General features: G+C 35.5%; 2 protein-coding genes across 4 annotated transcripts in view; one reads left to right on the top strand and one right to left on the bottom strand.

Annotated features, from left to right (window-relative positions):
• LOC120419721 (uncharacterized) overlaps window positions 1–13,770 on the top strand; it is a 398,162-nt gene extending 384,392 nt beyond the window's left edge. Inside the window, exon 11 of the mRNA XM_039582513.2 lies at window positions 12,740–13,770. Within this exon, the coding sequence (XP_039438447.1) occupies window positions 12,740–13,341 (602 nt within the window). The 3' untranslated portion in view covers window positions 13,342–13,770. The remainder of the gene's footprint in view (window positions 1–12,739) is intronic.
• Window positions 1,073–18,755, bottom strand: LOC120419723 (uncharacterized). 3 transcript variants are annotated; one of them, XM_039582518.2, is made up of 4 exons: window positions 18,513–18,755; window positions 6,670–6,956; window positions 2,129–2,256; window positions 1,073–2,075 (listed from the first exon to the last, which is right to left on the bottom strand). In XM_039582518.2, exons 2-4 carry the CDS (start codon window positions 6,944–6,946, stop codon window positions 1,809–1,811), a joined length of 672 nt encoding a protein of 223 aa, XP_039438452.1. In that variant the 5' UTR covers window positions 6,947–6,956; window positions 18,513–18,755; the 3' UTR covers window positions 1,073–1,808. The 3 variants fall into 3 exon arrangements, with proteins under 3 accessions (XP_039438452.1, XP_039438450.1, XP_039438451.1); XM_039582516.2 differs by having other exon boundaries at window positions 18,522–18,755; XM_039582517.2 differs by having other exon boundaries at window positions 18,431–18,571.
• Window positions 18,756–19,818: the final 1,063 nt, after the last annotated feature.

The raw sequence follows: 19,818 nt of genomic DNA, 5'->3' as shown, positions 1-19,818 counted from the left end.
TATCCTTTAAAAAATATTTGAAAAGCTGAGAAAAAATCCTACAAAGGTCTCTTTAAAACTTGGAACATCGGGCAATTAGTTTCTCAAAGAATACGGATCGAATAAAATTATTTTTTTCTATGTGTCAACTAATTAGCATATAATTTTAAACCGACGATATCTCGAAAACTATTCGTTCGATTTTAAATGTTAAAAATTAAACTTTTGTAAAATTTGTAGATTTTTTTCATTGAACATATTTTAAAAAATAATTTTAAAAAAATTAAGAAAAAACTTGTTCTAAACTATGAAATCAGGAAAATTTTCTTTTTGTTGACCTTTTAAAAAGTAAAGCTTTTAACATTAAGTTCATAATTTTCATTAAAAACTAGAGTCAAAAAAATACTGAATTTTCTATTAAAATAAAGTCTTCAAAACAAAGTATTTTTCTATGATGTGAGTTATTTGTGTGATAGAATATCATATGCTGGAATGACCTAATATATCTCAGAAATTCAATATTGTTTGCGCGTATTTATATTTGAAAATGATAGTTTTTTGAGCTTTGAACTTGTTTACTTTGATAATTTTTAGCGACTCATTTTTTTTATTTATATAGGCCATTGCAAATTTTCAGGAGGCAAAAAAAATACTTTTTTCAATAAACTTTAAAATTTTCATCAAAACAGATGTCTAATCAACAATGTGAAATGCATCTTCATGCGTTTATAATCATATTTAGCTTATTTCATTTTTTTTTATTTTTGTAAAATTCCAATGTACAGTACCGCAAAAAAAAATTTACAGCGAGAAAAATCAACAATACTTAGACATATTGAAAAACCAATGATTGCAGAACAACTGGACTGATATAAAATGCATTTAAAAAAAAATCATTAAAATATCGAAAACAGGGGAACATATCAGCACTTTGGCGTTAAATTAGAGTTTATGAATACAGTTTTCTTCCGAAATCAAGTGATAAATAGCTCACCAGGAAGTGTCATGCTTAGATTAACATAAAAAATACGCGATGTATAAATTTTTAAGGGGCTGTGATATTTTTACTCAAAAAAAAAACACTAAACACAACTTCCTATCAATAAATCTTTATTACTTCGAGTGTAAACTAACGATACAATTTTCACCTTAACTATATTGCTAGACTAAAATGTTACCTTTCGTGTGCCCTCGCCCCCAATCGGGAAACTTACAACATTCGCTCCCATTTGTCCAGATATCCCGCGAGGTGACAAGGCCACTTATTATCTTATTCAAGGCAGCAGCATTTCGACTCCTTCGAGAAGGAGTTCGATTTTGGGGTAAAATAAAAGAAACAAAAAAAATAATAAATTGTAATTTAAAACAAAATGGAATGCAAAAACACTCAAAGGTGCGTTAAGTAAACGAACTTTTTTCTTCTTTTTGAGTGACTTTTAATTAACACCTCTATAACTGGTCTAATTTGGCATTCTAGAGTTTTAAAAAAGAGAAGGGGTTAAAGTTTTCGTGGAATGTTTTCGAGTTTTTTGTTTGCTGGGGAAAAAGCTTACATTCTATTTACATTCAAAAGGGGTGAAATGTACCGTTTAAAATGTCGTAAAAAATAAGTCAACTTAGAGATTCTAGAGTAAAACGGACGGATTCGTGTTACGATTAGTTTAGTACGATTGTTCTAGCTCAAGAAACAATTTAGAGTTGCTGTTTCGATAAAATTTTCATGTAAAGATTTGTCAGATCATCATAAAAGGCATTTTTTGAGATTGTACTTTTCGATTTCCGCTATATTAAAAAAGTGTGCGTATATCTTTGATGAGCTGGGCTCGCCCTTAAGCCTTGGTTTCGCTGTCAATCTGGAAGCGAGTCTGCGACTCTTTGAGCTGTCTCCGCTTGCGAGCCTGCACGTGCGTTTCCGTGAAGAACAACGACGACGCCACCCCGCAGGCCACCACTCCGATGCAGGCCAGTATGAACGACCAACCGAACCAGTTGTTGGCATGTTCCGGCATCCACTTGTCCTTGTTGCCAAACACGGCAAACACGATTACGCCGATGGCTCCGCTGATGCAGGCGCCCATGTTCAGGTAGCCGATGGCCTGCAAAAAAAATTAAATTACTTTAATTAAACTTGAAATTTAAAACATCTTACCCTAATCAGCTTGACGAAGAACTTCTGGTCTGGGCCGGCGCACAGGAAGAAGAACAGCACCATGATCATCGCCAGAATGACCGCGATGGCACACAGCGTGAAGAAGAACTGGGTCGCGACCATAAAAGCTGTAACGAAACACACAAACGAAACCATACATTAGAAAAGTGGCCATCACTCGAAAGGCGTTGGCTCGTAAAATTGGTCACGGGAACCGCCATCATTCCGTGACCGACACGGAATTAGTTTGTCAAAAATGTGAGCGTTTTTTTTTATTTCAGAAAAAAAACATGAATGCATGTTAGTGTCAGCTGAAAGCTCTTCCTGTTGTGGTAGGTTGAGGGAGTCGTACGCTGTGATGGTGACGTGACGTGAAATGTACACAACAGATTAGGCTAAGCACACCGAGTTCCGACACGCAAAACTATGTGCATATATAGCGAGATGTTACAAAAATTTGAATGGGTTTCATTCACAATGTTTGGAAGCTAAAACTATTTGAGAAAAGGTTGGAATGAAATAGAGTACACTATTAAAAAAACAAAATCGATTTTTTTTAGTCAAAATTAAACTTTAAGTGAATATATCTGGCAAACGGTGATCTTCATAAAAAAACTGTAAAGCTCTTTTCGATCGCAAATTGAATTTTACATTAAAACCAGAAGAAAACAAATGTTGTTTGACTAAAATTTTCTATATCTTCAAAAAATTTTGGTCATTTTTTTGAAAATCATAACTTGTCGCAACATTTTTTGTCCATACAGTCGACTCTCTGGTTGTCAATATCCAAGGAGGAAGAGAAGAGAAGCATCAGTTTACAGAACGATGCAAAATGAAGACTCTATTGAAATTTGTTTTTTTTCTTGCTAACCAGCTATGGGAGAGATTCATGGTAACGTCCAGCAAACAAAAACAAATAAATGTCAAACACCCTTCAAAGCTTCGTTTCTCAAAGAAAAGTGTCTATGCAAGCCATGAGAAAGTGAAATTATTGACAACTGGAATAGATATTTAAAGCAAATAGAATCCAAGGGACCGTCGAGGAAGAGATTCTTCAAGCAAGAGAAAATATCGAGGAATAAAGACAACCAAAGCATGCAGTTTGAAGGGATTGAGAAATTCATCGGTACATGGGGCAATATTGATATCGAGAAGATCGACAGCCAGAGAGTCGACTGTATTTATTTTATACCAAAAGAATAAAAAAAACTGAATTGGGTATTTGTTTTTTTAAGTTTATTAATAATCGGCTCATTTTTTTCCGTGTACCTATTTTTTGGGAATACAATTTTGCCGAAGGCACCAAATCGATCAGAAAATTCCTTCAAAAGTTATAGAGTTTAGTATATTAACGTACCATTTTTGTATGGACAGCTGCCAAAATTCAATGGAGTCTTGTATGTATGAGCTAATGACACAAAACGGCTCCTTCCCACCTCACAAAGTTTTTTTCAAATTTTAGAAATATTATTATGCAAAAAAAATTGCGAATTATTTCATTATTTTTATTATTATTTTTTCTAAAAACTCTGATTTCATGAAAAAAAATTGTGCAATTTCAATTTATGAAAATTTATAGTGTTTTTTATCACTAATCATGCAAAATTTTGAGTCAAGCTACACAAAATTTAGTAAAAAATTTTACCGGTTTTTAGCTTTTTGAAACAATTCTATTTTCATAATTTACAATATGGGTATCGAACGACGAGAATTTTTGAATAAAATTTCACTTGATTTAAATTTGAAATAAAGGTATCAAATGATGAAAAATGTGACAAAATATTTTACTGCATTTGATTCATTACTGCAAAAAGTCAAATTTTCACACTTCACTTTTTTAAATTAATAAAATTTTCGTAATTTGCATAGCAAAATGAACTATGCAAGTTTTTTTTATTTAAACAAAAAACATAAACAGTTCAAATTAAGTGGAACTAACACAAAATGTATTCAGTTCTTTTATGTTAATATTTGTATTTTTACAAATTTGCCTATTTGAGTATTTAACTTTAAAAAATAAAACATAATCAAAATATATACAAATAATTAAGTTGTTTGATAACCATATTGAAAATTCGAGTGCCTAAAAAAGTTATTTTGAGAAAATTTAAGTGTTTCATCGTATGAAATCTGAAGCAACACAAGAAAAGAACTGATAAGCTCATTAACGTTTGAACTATTTTGCTAATTCTCAAGCTTCAGGAAACTTTTTCACAAAACTCGTAGTGCTAAACATTAGCTGACCTCTCTAGGAACCTCTCAACACTTTTAGAAATTTGCAAAATATTGCAGCTGTCAAAATGCTTCCCTAGTAACATTTTAGGTTTTAAGTAGGCCATAAAAGCCTATTTAGGCCGTATCAGGGTTTTCAGAACCCTGATAAAACCTGTAAGTTTAAAAATGTTACTAGGGTTATGCGCCTTTTCAAATATTGCTCCAGAAATCAAATCTAAAATTTTACAAAATTTAGTGTCGTTTGATATGGGTATGAAACGACGCTAAATTTAAAAAAAAAACCCCTGGTTTGAAAATTCTACCATGCAATTCTCAATTTTTCACAAACTACGTTTTTTGAATACTAAAATTTTCAAAAATTTAAAATTTTCCGATTTTTCTAACTTTTATTTACTTTGACCTTTATACATTTAGTTCAAATTATGAAAATTTGAGTATTCAAAAAACATATCATATTTTGCAAAAAATTTAGCTTTATTCAGTACAAACTCAAATTTACTGAAATCCTGAAAAAAAATGAAATACACATAATATGTTTTTTGTAAATACTTAACATTTTTCATAATTTGAAACTCAATCGTTGCAGAAAATTTGTACAAATTTTGACTGGATTAGATTTTTAAGTTTAAAAAACATATTTTTTAACAAAATATTAACCTTTTTAAACAATAAAATTTTCAAAATTTGCATTATAAATAAACTAAGCTAGTTTATGCCAATGCAAATATTTTTTTAAGGTTTTCATCCCTTGGCTCTGGCCGGGGTCGAGGGGGGGCAAACAATAAAAAATATAAAATATGAAATGACATGCCATAATCTCAACACTTGAATGAAACAAGGGTTTTAAAATGCATTTTACACTAGTTTTGCTGTTTTGCAATCATTAGTTTTCAAAAAGTGGAAGATTTTTTTCTAAAACAATTAAAAAACTTGAATTTCCATTGAAATGCTGAAGTTTTTTGAAAAAATATTTTTTTTGCCCTCTGATTTTTCGGGGGGGTTGGGGGGGGTTGGGAGAAAAACTTTATATAATATTTGTACCAGCCTTAAGATGTTTAAAAAAATTACAGTAGCTAATTTTTCACATTTCTCGTTTGCCATGTTCAATATTATGAAAATGTTTCTTTTTTTTAACAAAATTTTGTGAAATTTTATTCCTTTTTATCCTTAAATCCTACTCTAGTTTAATAAAAATATCTACAAAAATTTGTGCGATTCGATAACCATATTGCAATTATTATTTGTTTTTAAACACAGTCTTTTGTGGAAAATTTACTTCAAAAACTAAAATCAAATGATCCATCTTTTCACAGTTTTGATTCGTTTAATTCGAAATTTTGAAAATGTTGGTAAACGGTATTGATCCTTGCACTGTAATTTGGATTTGGCCCGCACTTTTCTCTCGCACTTTTGACAACAAAATTTCCAAAAACTAAGCAACCAGCAGTTGTTTATTTACATTTCTAGTCGCAGTTTCCACCAAACTGGCCATTCGCACTTTAAAATTGCGATTGACAGGTGAGCAACATCGGCTCGCTTTGATCATTTTTTGAGAAAATTAAAATTTCCCAAGCCAGTTTGACAAGTCGCAATAGTGCGATCGATAGCAATAATTTAGTGCGAAGTCCAAGTTAGTGAGAATTGCGCAATATTTTCAAGTTCTTTTTTTGTTTTTTTTTACGCTGTTTAAGGTGAAACGGAACGCCAATTCTTGGAAAAATGTTGTTCAGCTTTCATCAATTTCTGAACTCAACAGATTGCTAGTTATCATTGTATTCAATGAATGTAACAGACAAAATTGGTTTAAGTTGTGGTATTTTCCTCAAAATCGCTTCCAAAAACTCGAGTAGTGGTGTCAATATGGCGCTGCCTTCCCGTTTCACCTTAAATAACTACTTTTCAATTTAAAAAAAAAATCGAAAACTTCAAAATTTTAATGGAGTTAGAAGTCCAATCAAACAACTTGAAATGATTTTTTATGCATTTATAATCAAATTTAGCATGTTTGGGATCGTTTGAAAATATTTCGAATTTTTGAAAAATTGCAATGCAATAAACCGCAAAAAGTTTTTTATGCGAAAAAAAAATCCAATACTAAGATATTTTAAAAATCAATCATTGCAAAACAACTAAACTGGTGTGGAATGCATTTCAACATACTATGTTTATCAAAATGTCTAAACCGTAGCTAATAATTTCAATACATTTATTATAATGTACAAAACAGATATTTACAAATTTAGCTGTTCCCTTAAAATCAGCAAAAAAAATCCTCCAATCGTTTCTTTTTGCCACAAAATACTCACGCGGAATCAGGAAGCCCCGGATCTCGTCGTACCCGGTGGTGAACGGGTCGTACACCCAGCGGCACCCCACGAAGAACCGCCGCTGGTAGTCGTCGTTCACGTCCGGCAGCGACCGGAAGCAGTGCGTCCACAGGCCCAACCGGTCCAGCTTCGCGCCCGTAATGCGGTAGTCGCTGACGAGCCAGCTGGGCGTCGCGAACGCCACCAGCACCGTCACCAGCGCGATCACAAACACCCCGACGCCGCAATTTCCGGCCAACGAGCGACGCTTCATCATGGGAATTTCACTGCGAGGGGGGAGGAGGGAAAGATTGAGGTTATGTCGAGGTGGAGGTGTTCTCACAAATTTGGTGGGCACTGTTGGTTCGCGGTGGCGGTGGCACAGTTTGCGAAAGTTTCTTCTTGTTTTGTTTGTGCTTTTTTCCAGTTTTATTGTCAGTTTTTCGCGAAAAGGGGGAACTTCATCGCAACAAGTTTATCACTTCCTAAAGGAACACTTTTTATAGGGGAACCATCCAAGCGTGACGACACATGTTTAGCATACTTTTTGAGAGATTTTTTTTTGTTCGAATTGCACTCCAGAACTTGTTGCTTCATCAAACCACACTTGAAAACTTTTCTAATTGCACATTTTAACGCTAATTCAACGGCGGCACGCGAAGCTAACGATACCTTTTCTGGTACTTCAGCATGGTTCTGGCAGGTAGTCGGAACTGTAGAGAAAACGAGACTTGCTGCAGGATACGTTGGCAAATTGATACTGACAGAGGGTAATCGATGTGATGGGTTCTTTATAGAAAGGATGATATCGAACCGTTTGGCGCGAACTTGCATTATGTTCGATACGGTGTTCACCACGTGTTAACTCACGCGTAACGACCCACTGCAACGCGTTGAGCAGGTTAGGTCATGACCCAGGTTGCTCTACAAACCTTGCATCGCATCGATTACATGAGCTGAACATGATGGAAAACATCTTTTTCAAAAGCTCAATCGTTGACTTTTTTGCTGCTATTTTGTAAACCTTTACAACCATTTACCGTTTACCGTCCCAAGAGGTCATATCGCACACGAATTGTGTACGACACTATTGTTCTCGAGTTTGTCCCGTGCTACCGGTAATTAAGTTGAAGACCAAAACCGCGAACCCCAAACCGCTGCATTGTTGTGGTGACGAGTCTATCCGCTGAAAGGTCATTCCTCAACTCAACTATTCATATGCCTCGTAGCTTCTAATGTGTAACTGCACAATGTGTTTGTTACTTCTCTGTCTATTCACATGTGTGGTGTCGTGTGGTTTGGTCAAATGCAAATTAGTCATTTTTCCCACACCGCACATAGTTTTCAACAATCGTTGTGTTTTGTTCAAACTGTCATTTGAGATATCTTGATCAAGGCGATCGTTGGATATTTTTGTATTTAAAATGCATTTTTTGCTGTTTTCACAATTATGACGAAAATAAGGTTTTGAAGGACGATGTTTTTAATTTAAAAAAACACATCTCATTTTGGAAATTTTGAAAATTTTGAAAAAAAAAAACCTAAAAACAGTTGAAGAACTTAAAATTCTCATAACCTCTGAGTTATGAAAATCAACGTATGTCAATGATTGTCAACCAGGAGTTCAATGATTGCATCACAACATTCTATAAATTTTAAGACACACTTGATTTAGAACATAAATTCCTTCAGCCCCTTCAAAAAGGGTACAACTAACATATCGACGTCGTCGTGCTACCGTGTCGCACCCGTCATTTTGACGTTCCGAGAAAAACGCGTGTTAACCTTAAATAAACCAAAACGAAAGCACGCATTGTAAACAATAACAAAAACGTTTTGTTTGGCAGACCAATATGTGCATTGTCCCGAAGTTTGGTTGAAGTTGGTTGCTTGAGTCCCAAGTTAAATTACAAATGTTTACGGTAGTCTAACTTGTACGTGCGTCAAACGCGTTCTGGCCTGAAATTCCTTTGGTCAGTTGTCGCACTTACATCAATTTTCAGAGAGTGATAAGATAGCACGAAAAGATTGATTGAAATCGAATTTTGGGAATCTGTGAAAGTCAAAAGATGAGGCATTGTGAGCTGCACAAAAAGGCGTTCTTAACTCAATTTAGCCCAAAATGCACGTACGACAAGTTAGCATGACGGCGATGATATGCTGATTCAATTTGGTGCAAAAATTTGTTAAATTGAATGTTGTTGTTTATTTTATTAACGTGACTTTAACCTAATCAAATTGAATGAGATATAGAGCATTTTATAGTGATGCTGATGATCAATTTTCCTTGAAAATGATGGACGGCTTAACCTTATAAGGAATTTTCATCAAAAAAAAAAAATCAAACCATCCACATTAACGACCCCCGGGTCTTTTGTGGTCTCTATTGCAAGTTTCTGCTCGAACCTAGGAGTCCGAAGGCTTGAATGGGGAGAGCACCCAAACCTCTTTCTACTCCAAGGAACCTTCCACCCCAGTGTTTGAACTGACGACCTTTGGATTGTGAGTCCAACCGCCGCCAGCGATTCCACCGGAGTAGGCTTGGTTTGGTGTATTGTTTGTACTTATGGCATGGAGACGACTCCTACACCTGGAATGACTTAACGGCGTAACAACCAAGGCCGGGACTGACATTTTACTTCCTCATCCGATGGAAGGTTGCAGCAGATGGGAATCGAACCCAGAATCATCCGCTTATAAAGCGGACAGCGTAACCATTCGGCCACGCACTGCCATTTTCATATTCCTTTCGAATCTGCAAAAAATCGAAAGGTTCTTTTTTCATTTAGAATTATAAAATCATTTTAAAATTTCGTTAAAAACCGGGTTATTTACGGTGTAACAATATTCTTCAAAGTTGTTGGGCAGACATTACAAAAAAAAGTTTATAAGTTTTGTATTTGCTTTCGATCATTATTTACCATCGGAATTTTCTGATCGATTTGGTGTCTTATGCAAAGTTAAGATTCACCCCCCCCCCCCCCCCCCCTTGGTTGGTCTGAAAAATCAGGGGGCAAAAAAAATATTTTTTCAAAAAACTACAAAAATTTCATGAAAATACATAAAAGTTTGATCAACAGAAAGCAATTTGCCTGAAAAGATAATCATGTTTAGCATGTTTGGCTGGATTTTTTTAATAAAATTCCAATGTACAACACTGGCAAAAAAAATCGCAAAAATAAAATTTTCGTCAATACTTACATATTTTGGATGAGCAGAAACTTGCAACAGAGCCCACAAAAGACCCGGGGGTCGTTAAAGTGGATTGCTTTGCTTTATTTGTTGATATTTTGGAAACTAATCATGGCAAAACAACTGCACAGGTGTAGGTATAATGCATTTTAAAACACTTTTTTCATTAAAATGTTGAAACCATGGCTCGATCGTAATTTCATTTTTTTTTATTTTTATTTTTATTTTTTGAGGGGTTCGGGGTGATTGCTCACACAGCGGAGAATTACCCTTAAACTTTATTTTCAACCGAATTTATAAAGCATAACTGGATTTAAATGTACAAATCGCGTTTAGCATGACTAGAGCGTCCAATTTCCCGTCCCGGGAAAAAGTTTCCCGGGAATTCCCGGGATTTCCCATAAAAAATATTTCCCGTTTCCCGGGAAATTTGTAAATTTCCCGGGAATTTCCGAAATTCAAGCAGAAGTATACATTTTCTTAAATTTTTGGAACTATTTTTTGAAAATGCTCTGAAAAAATAATAAATGAACAAAATCAACATGATTTTGTTTAATCAAATGTATTGTTTGGTTTATATTTAATTAATCAGATTATCAGATATTATGATATCTGAATTATTTCTGATAATATTAATTTTTGAAGCAGCTGGGAATAGATCTTGCTTAATGAGTATTAAATTATTACAATTAAGTAAGCTTTTAACAGATTGGTGTTATTTCATAAAAAAAAAACAATATTAACTCTTTATCTCCAAATTAAAATTGAGATTTTTTTACGTTTTTGTTTATTTATTTATTTATCTTCGTCTTGAACAGACTGTTTCCTAACAGCTAATCATGTTGCATAATAATACAAAAAAATCATTGAAAAATTACTTTCTTTTGTTTGTTCTCAAGAAATGCAAAAATATATTCAAAGCTTGCTTTAAATATTTGAAAAAAATGGGTTGTTTAGAGTAAAACCAACACTTAAAAGCTTTATCGTTTGTTCAAGAGCTGAAACCAGTATTTGTCATGAAAAACCATTTCAATAAACTGGTCACAGAGGCAAGTTTAAAATTTGTCATCAAAAAATACCAAAATACATTTTCTTGTCGTTGTATGATTTTTTACATGCAGTCAAGCTATTAATTGATCTTCACACTTATTTAAACTATTAGTGTTGATGTCCTATACAATTTTGATGCATAATATTAATTAATACCAAGATCATAACAATTTTCAATAAATTTTAAAATTTCCCGGGAAATTGGCTGAAAATTTCCCGTTTCCCGGGAAATTTGTAACCCAGAGAAATTGGACGCTCTAAGCATGGCCCTAGTAATTAAAATAAAACTAATAAAAATCAAAATACAAAAAAAAACTAGATTTTTTCATACAAATTCTCTTACTAAATTTAATCGCTTTGCACCAGTCGGGAGCTCATTTGAACGCTCTCAAATTGTAGGAGGTCGTTTTGAACCCTAGGAAGAACCAAAAAAATATGTTGCTGATTTGATCTCATTGATTTTGATTTTTCTCATATACTTAACTCGATTCCACCGTATTGTCACAATTTACAAAGATTTTTTTAGCAATAAGAATCGGCCAAAAGCTGCTATCATCAGTTGAAAAATTAGGGGTTTTTTCCACCCTGTTGTTGTTTTTCTACTCTAACTCTAACGATGGGACAAACAAATTTGGATTTGTTTTTATAGTTTGTCCAATCTTTTTTAAAAGGTACATTTTTTTCTGGAAAATTAAAATTTTGTTGATTGGGCTCTAGACTTTTTGATAAAGTTTTCTGAATATGAATTTTACCAAAAAAGAGAAACGATCAAATATAAAATGGGACAATTATGAATATAATGGTAACTTTGGTCAATGACAATTTTATTGTTTTTGTCCTGCATTCCGTTTCATTTTTTCCTTAATTTAGGGCAAAACATTTAAATACTACTGTGAATGTTTGATTGGACTAACATGTGCGGTTGTTACCGATTTATAGACCGCCTTTTATATCACTAATGTCTTAACTTTTTGAAAATAAGACACTTTTACGCTTTGCAAAATTTGTGAATTTATGGACCACAAATTGAACACATGAAACTTTGAGAAGCAAATCGTTTCATTAAATCTAGATATTTTGCATTTTTAGCAGAAATTATAAGGCTGGTACAAATATTTTTAAAAGTTTTTGTCACCCCCCCTTCAAAATTCGCCCGAAAAATCAGGGGGGCAAAAAAAATATTTTTACAATAAACTTCAAAATTTCAATGAAAATTCATGTGCAACGAGCTGAAATCAAATTAAAATACATTCTTCTGCGTTTAAAATCATTTTTAGCATGTTTGGGTTTATTAAAAAATCTTAAGATTTTTTGAAAATTTTCGATGCAAAATCTTTTCATTCGATAAAATTTTTGTTTTTGTCAGATCTTAGATTTTTTGAAAACTAATGATTGCAAAACAACTGAACTAGTGTAAAATGCATTTTAAAACACTTTTTTCATTTATATGTGAAGACTATTGCTTGTTATTTAAATTTTTATATTTTTTTATTTGTTTGCCCCCCCCCCCCTTGACCTCAGCCAGGGCCGAGGGACAAAAACTTTTTTAAATATTTGCATCGGCCTAACAATTAAAAAAAAAATATTCAAGGGACATGAACGCATGAAAAAAAATTAAACTCAGCAGTACCGGATGCATAAAGTGCCATGTAAAATGCACATTGATGATTCATACCAATCAGCACCGAACGACACATGCAAAACAAACAATCTCTAAGTATAATTAGTTCTCACCAGCAAGCACACACGGTTAAATATCTTCTACCACCAACTACAACAACGGTCAAGGTTTCAATTGCGCTTTATTTTCTTCCCCGTATCTTTGCAGTGTTCTTCGAACCCACGGACATGCGTTTCGCGGCCAAACCCTTCAACGCTTCCACTTTGGCAGCCAAGGCCATCCGCTTCATCAGCCCGAACCTGTACGAACTACGGGAAATTGCTCGGAACCTGCGCTACGACGGCTCGGTTGCCACTACCCAGGTCGAGGACATCGAACTGACCGAGTTGCTGCGCGAAGTTCGCCTCCTAGGAAGCTTCGTCAACCGTCACGTGGACAATGTGATCGTCACGCTGGGCGCGTATGGCGTCGTTGTGATTCGCCGAACTTCGGAACAGGTGCCGTTCTTCAGCGCGGACACTGGTTACTACAAAGCGCCGGGATCGGGTTCTGAAACTCAGTGCCGGTTCTACCGGGGTCGCGCGTTGGACCGCATTGTGAACGTTTCTGGCGCCGGGGACAGCTTCACCAGTGGCTTTGTGGCGGCCATGTTGGACGGCCAACGGGAGTCGGTTTGTGTGAATGTTGGTTTTGAAGCGGCCTACTGTGCGCTGGGGTCCAAGGGAGCCGTCGCGGAGCGATATTTTGATCGAGGCCACTCCTGCTGGAAGCCGGCCAACGGAGCCCCTTTCATCACCGTTGACGAGTGAGAAGCGTGGGAAATTTTTCCGAACGACAAATTGCATTTAGCACCTGCATTCTTTTTTTACCTCTGTGTTTCCCCGTTGGGACGCCGATAAGATAAGTTTTTTGTCTCCACTTCAAATATCTTTACTATAGCGCAAAAAGTTTACAACCTGCCAACAATAGAACAATCAAGATGTATTTTCAGCAGTTGTTTGAAAAACAAAAGATGACCGCCCTGTTCGATTAGAACAAGTTGACTCATCAAACGGTAAGTCTGCCTTACATAACCGTATAAATAGCGAGCGAATGCACTGAACCATTTACCCCGGACAGGACAATGGACTTTGTGGGAAGGACGTAACTGACCTGCCTGGCCGAAATGGACACACGTGATAGCGGAGCTTGCCGTGAAAATGGGTCACACGCGAACTCCACAGCACTATAGGCTTAGTGGAAGAATATCGCTAATTTAGGGTGACCAGGCAAAGAACATTTTATCATTTAAGTTTTTGAAATATGTTTACTCTTTTTTGTGACCGACTTCATTTTCAAATTACTATTTCTCATAACTTTATTGCCGGTGTTTGGTACACATTTAGATTTTTTCAAACCAAATGGTGGTTTATGGATGGTCCCCAACATACAAATTTTATTATGATTGATTTTTGTGTCATGAACAAATGACAGAAATTCATATAAAAAATAAAAAAAAAGTTCTGGGAATAGTGTACATCTCTGATATCAGACAAATTATTGATAGGCAATTTTGATTCTTTTTTGCAAGCACATGTCATTAAAATTGCAGTTGTCGAGGGAAATAAACTTGACAACATGTTAATGAAATAATGCTGCTAAAGTACAGTAAAAAAATGTATAAAAAATTGGAATTACAAGCCACGGGTTTCATTATTTGGAAGATCTGTTTCGAGATGAAAAAAGTTCTATTTCCATTAAAATGTTTAAGTTTTCTTGTAAAAATAATGTGCCCCCGATTTTTTTTATCCGATATTGACATAAACTTTGAAAAAATATTGAACAAGTAATTCCTGTTCCTAAGTAAGACATAATTTAAAATTGAGCAAATTTAATTACATTCGTTGCAGAGAATTTAGGATTTTTTTCTGATTTCAGCAAAAACATAGATAAAATTAATAAACTTTTTGAATTAAACGTTTCATCAATGTTTGTTCAGGGGAAATCAAGCTTCCTGTACTGTTTCATTTTTTTAACTTTTCTAATGTGCTGTAAAGCATTGAAAAGCATCCCATGTTGGTAAGAAATTGAACTCTTTCAAAAATTAAACATTTTTTTTTTTTTTTACTGTGAACAGACACGGACCACTGCGACACTTGCGTATCTATTGTAGTATGATCTGTTCTCAGGTTTTCTGTTTTTGCTGCTATACACAGCCTGCCGAACGATCGTCTTCCGTAGCGCTATTGTTTGAGCGAGACAGTTTTTGACGAATTATTCGAGCAGTTGCCCCCTCTCATTCCCCAAACCAATCACTCAATGCCATGCCACACGAGCACGAGAGACCGATCCGAAGACGTGGAGATGAGCGAGATTGAGGGGAAATCTCGTTTATTTTTGACCCATCTAGAGATCGTTACCGATCATATAGCCCAATCTTCAGCTCGAATTTTGCCTGAGAGCATGTGACTGAGTCGAAAGTAGCATTTGAAGCTCTTCTCTGTGTATCGTCCGAGAGATTGGATGTGATGGGTTTTGGGGAGGCTTGGGACTTGACAAATCAATTCCCGCAGCAGCCGAAATCCCCTCTCAACCGCCACCTACCCCTTTTGCCTCGCCAGATGGGTTTCAAGCCATCGACCTTCCGCTTACAAAGCGAAACCCGTACCACTAGACCACGGGAGCTCGGCAAAAAAAAAAAAAAAATTAAACATACAGGGTGACCAATCAAATCCCATTTCCAAATTTCCGACTTTTCCTGAAATTCAAATAGAATATATTTCTTATCTGAAGAATGATTTCAAACAAAAAAACCCTAATAAAAAGTCAATATCGACATAAAAAATCTAAATGAATTTTTAAAAAATCAAACTATTTACAATTAAAAAAAACAGAAACTGGACTACGGATACCCAAATTGTCAAAAAAAAGCACTCATCATTTCGATAAAGAATCTTCGAAAAATAACCGAAAGCTCAACAATATTTAAAATTTCAATATTTATTTTTAACATTGGCAAACGTAGGTATAGGCAAAAAGTAAAGGAAACTGAGTTTAAAATATTATTCTTGATTTTATTTTGTTATGTATCAAAGAACAATTAAAACATTATTGCTGTTATTATTCTTTTAAAGAAATAAGAAAAATATCTTGAAATTTGCTCAAAAAATGTTTAAAGTTAAATTATGTAAATGTTGATTTTGAATTTTTGAATCAATGTTGATTTATCTGCTTTATTTTTTTTTTATTAAAACGTTACTTAATCCACCTTAAGGTGGTTGGTGCCTTCCTCGCATTCATGTTGTATTTTAGGTGGTATTTACAAATTAATTTAAGAGTTTTTTTAATTTTTTTTTATTGTTTTTTTTAAATTATTGATTTTACTTGAACAGCAATTTTCAATTTTTTTTACCAACTCATCAAAATAAAGGTGAAAAGTCCCATGAGTTATATATTTCACTAAAAAGTTCGTGTAAATCTTTGTCGAGACAAAATGATGCAGCAAGGTTATGCAAAAATCACCCTTTTTTGTAGCTACAAAAAAAACTTTTTCTTGGCATAACTTTAAAAGTACCTCACTAAACAGAGTAAAATTTAATAGGGTCTTAAGGGACCCCATAACGAACAGAATAAGGCGGATCCGGCCAAAATCGGTACAGCCAGTTCTGAGATAATCGTGTGGAAAAAAAATCATGTCTACACACATCCCCACAGCTATTTGTTCAGAATTTGATTCTGAGTCGATAGGTATACGTGAAGGTATATCTAGGAGTCGTATTTAAGAAGTTCATTTTTCGAGTGATTTTATAGCCTTGCCTCAGTGAGGTGAGGAAGGTAAAAATCAGGTTTGCAAAGATTTTATGTTTTACCACTTCTTTTATGTGAAATGTTTATTTCGTCCCCTTCAAAAGAGGATCAAAAACTCAGGAGGCAAAAAACTTCATAATTTTTAATAAAAATTGAAGTTTAATCGACTGAAAGCAATTTGAAATGCATTTTTCTTCGTTGCAATCGATTAAAAAAAATTGTGAAATTCAAATGTACAGTACCGCAAAAAGTTTAATTTCGAGCCAAAAAAATCTTCTTAGATATTTTGGAAACTTATTGTAGTGAAATGTTTAAATCAGGGCTTGTTATTTCAGTTTTTAGTTTTATTTTTTTTATTTTTATTTGAAAATTGTACAAAATATTACAAATATTGCTTCCCTACTTTCCCGATTTCTCGACTTGAGTGGCCAGCCTGAAACTTGTTTGAAACAATAAATGGATAATTTAAAAAAAGGCAGGTTTGTAATTCTACCTAAAAAAAGAAGAATTTAAATTCGAGTACAATAAGCTAAAACCCATTTAAAAAATTTATTATTTACAATACTCGGGTTAGTTTTCGAAAGATCCTAAGCGTGAGTTGAAACGAGCCGTTTTTCGATCGGTTCTCGATCAATTTACGAATTATCAAATTGAAAAATGCTTTGATTTGTTCAGCTGTCCGTCCTAAGTCCATTCAAAGTTTGAATGTTCTTTACTGAAAACAATACATAAATTTCAATCAAATAAGTGTCGAAAGTGGTGGAAGCTGTTACGACGTGTTACAAACTAACCAGAGAATTTCGCAATTTTTTTGTTATTTTTTTTTCGTCACATCTTTTTTTTTACTAATGATCGCAAATCAACTGCACGGGTGTATTCCAACAATTTTTTCAATGAAGTGGAAATTTTGGCTAATCATTTTTTTTGCCTGCTCTCCCTTTTGAATTTGCTAAGAGTAGAGTGAAATTTTTTTTTTAATATTTGCATCGACCTAATGGATTTTTGTGACATTTGATGGGAATTGTAAAATTTGCAAATAAAGTTTACATTCTACATAGCGTTACTTTCTTTATCCTCCCGTTTAGTTCATTCTTCTTCTAGCCAACGCCTAGAATATACAATCAATAGGCATAAAATTTCACTCATGAATAATTCAACGGAACTGTTCTTCACTTACACTTTGCTTTGCAAATGTGCCTACAGTTTAATAGAACGAAGTCCTGTATACACAATTTGACCTGCAACCTTCCCTTCCCAAGACTAGGTAGGTAACCCGCACGAGTGCACCCAAAGTCCACACCCGTCCAGCTGGGACCATCTACTTCACGCTATCAGCTCCCTGAAATCAACGTGTGTTATGAAAACACTTGCACTCCTGCCGCAACTCAACTCGTCCGACTGTCTGTCCGTCCCGTTTTCGCCGATGACCTGGCGCGGAAAACATTTCAAAGTCATATAGAACGATCGACATGACGACGACACGTCGTCGCAAGCAATTAATTCGTGTCGTCCGCAACTCGATGACCTGCTCACCGACGTTGCGGCTGCAATCTTCCTGCCCTCCCTCACAAACCATTCAGAAAAGTAGAGCGCAGTAGGCGGTGACAATGGAGTGAGCTCGCTTATTGGAAGCAATTAAGAGAACTATGACCTCTCTGCGCTAGAATGTCCGAATGTCCGAGGGTAAACAACTTTCTTTGGATAGCTCAATAGACGCACACTACGATACACGCACAGCCAGAAGTTACTCATCCTCCCCGCACGCGCACACACCCTCACTAGGTAGGCGTTGATGGAGTTGATGAGGTACCCTTTCACCGTCGCGCCATGGTTACCTCACCCCCCCTGGTCGGGTCTCGCCTAGGTTGGGCTACTACGATTGCGATTGTGATTCACTAATTGAATTCTCTACGTTCTGTCGCCGTCGATTGCTTGGATGGTTTCCTTTTGGATTGCACAACTGTGTTTGCTTGATATTCCTCTTGGAAACGGCACTTGGATTCTTTTGTGCGTTTCCTTCGCCAACACCTTTTCACAGCCTACTAGTTCTGTTCTGTTTACGAACGTCTTGGCGCTGTGGCCACCGCCATTTTCCACCTTCGTCGTACGAACCGTCACACTCTCTCTCTCTCTCTGTACGCGTCGGAATTCTTCACGTTTCGGATGCTGCAACGATACTGACAACACGACTCACGCAACTTACGCTGTCTTGGCACGCCCAGATATAAGTTCCGAATTTGCTTGCATTTACACGACACGACGACCGCTGCGACAACGGTGGGAAGCAGATGCCAGCACAAACATAAAGAATAAGTAGCAAAGGCAGCACCAGACACCCCCTTTGCGACTCAAGTTTCGCTGAGATATCCACCTCAACGCACACGTATACTGGCGCGCGCGTGGAGTACAAAACCGGACTGACCGTGCCTTGTAGCTCGTCGTAGCCGTTACCGTTAATACAATGAAGGTAGCAGACCGCGTAACCGCTCGGCGCTGTTCCCCAACACATGTCCGTGATGTCAGAGTGTGGGTACTTCGCGGCAAGGTGTGTCACCTGTTCCGATGTAGTGGTATCTGCTTCCACCCCCTGCGAGGTTCCCTCATGAATGAACGCTGCTTCCCCCAATACATTCAAGGGGCCTTTTAACCGTCAAGCGCGTATAGGTTTTGTGTAGCATCGCTCTCTGTTGCGACAGAGTGGTTGGATGTAAGTCAATTAAGCTGCCAACAGCAGCGACTTGAAAGACTTGAGCGAGGGTTCATCAAGCGATGAACCTCAGTCGGATTGCTAATACATTTTTAATGGATTACTTTGTCAGTGGTCTTCATGAACTCAGTAGTCTTTGATTAATAAATCTAGATTTTTTTTAAAGGACCTACAAACATATGAAACACAATAGCTTATAGAACAAACTCTATAAATTATCTTTAAACTGCCGCTTCCACATTAAAATTCACTTACCATTCTATAAACAAATGATAAATAAAATATAGTCCACACTCGATTATCCGCAGCCTTGGAAAAATTTCACTTCGGATAATCGGATCAAAAAAAAATATTTTTTTTTCGCTGTCGTATTTTAGATTATCTAGCTTAAGGATGACTTCAAAACTACGAAAAAGTGATTTAGATTTTTTTTAAATCCAAGATGGCGGTGATGAAGTATTGAAAAAATGCACTTTGTAATTTAATATGTAATCAACTATTCAAATTTGACTAAAATGGGGTTGCAGAACTCAAATTTTATGTTAAAAGCAAGAAAATAATAAAATCTGAAAAAATATCGTGCTTCGATTATTCAAAACCCCATACATACCTTCGGATAATCGTATCAAAAACAACAAATAAATCTGGAGTTTTTTTTTGAAAAGGTCCAATAAACCATTTTTTCAGTTTTTGCTTTTTGGGTGTTTTTGAAACCGCCTTGAGTCAGGGGTATTAAAAAACACCCAAAAAGCAATATCTGAAAATTTGGTTTATTGGACCTTTTCAAAAAAAA

Source organism: Culex pipiens, chromosome 3 (assembly GCF_016801865.2).
Source record: "Culex pipiens pallens isolate TS chromosome 3, TS_CPP_V2, whole genome shotgun sequence".
NCBI lineage: Eukaryota > Metazoa > Arthropoda > Insecta > Diptera > Culicidae > Culex > Culex pipiens.
This window is presented reverse-complemented; position numbering and strand designations above follow the sequence as displayed.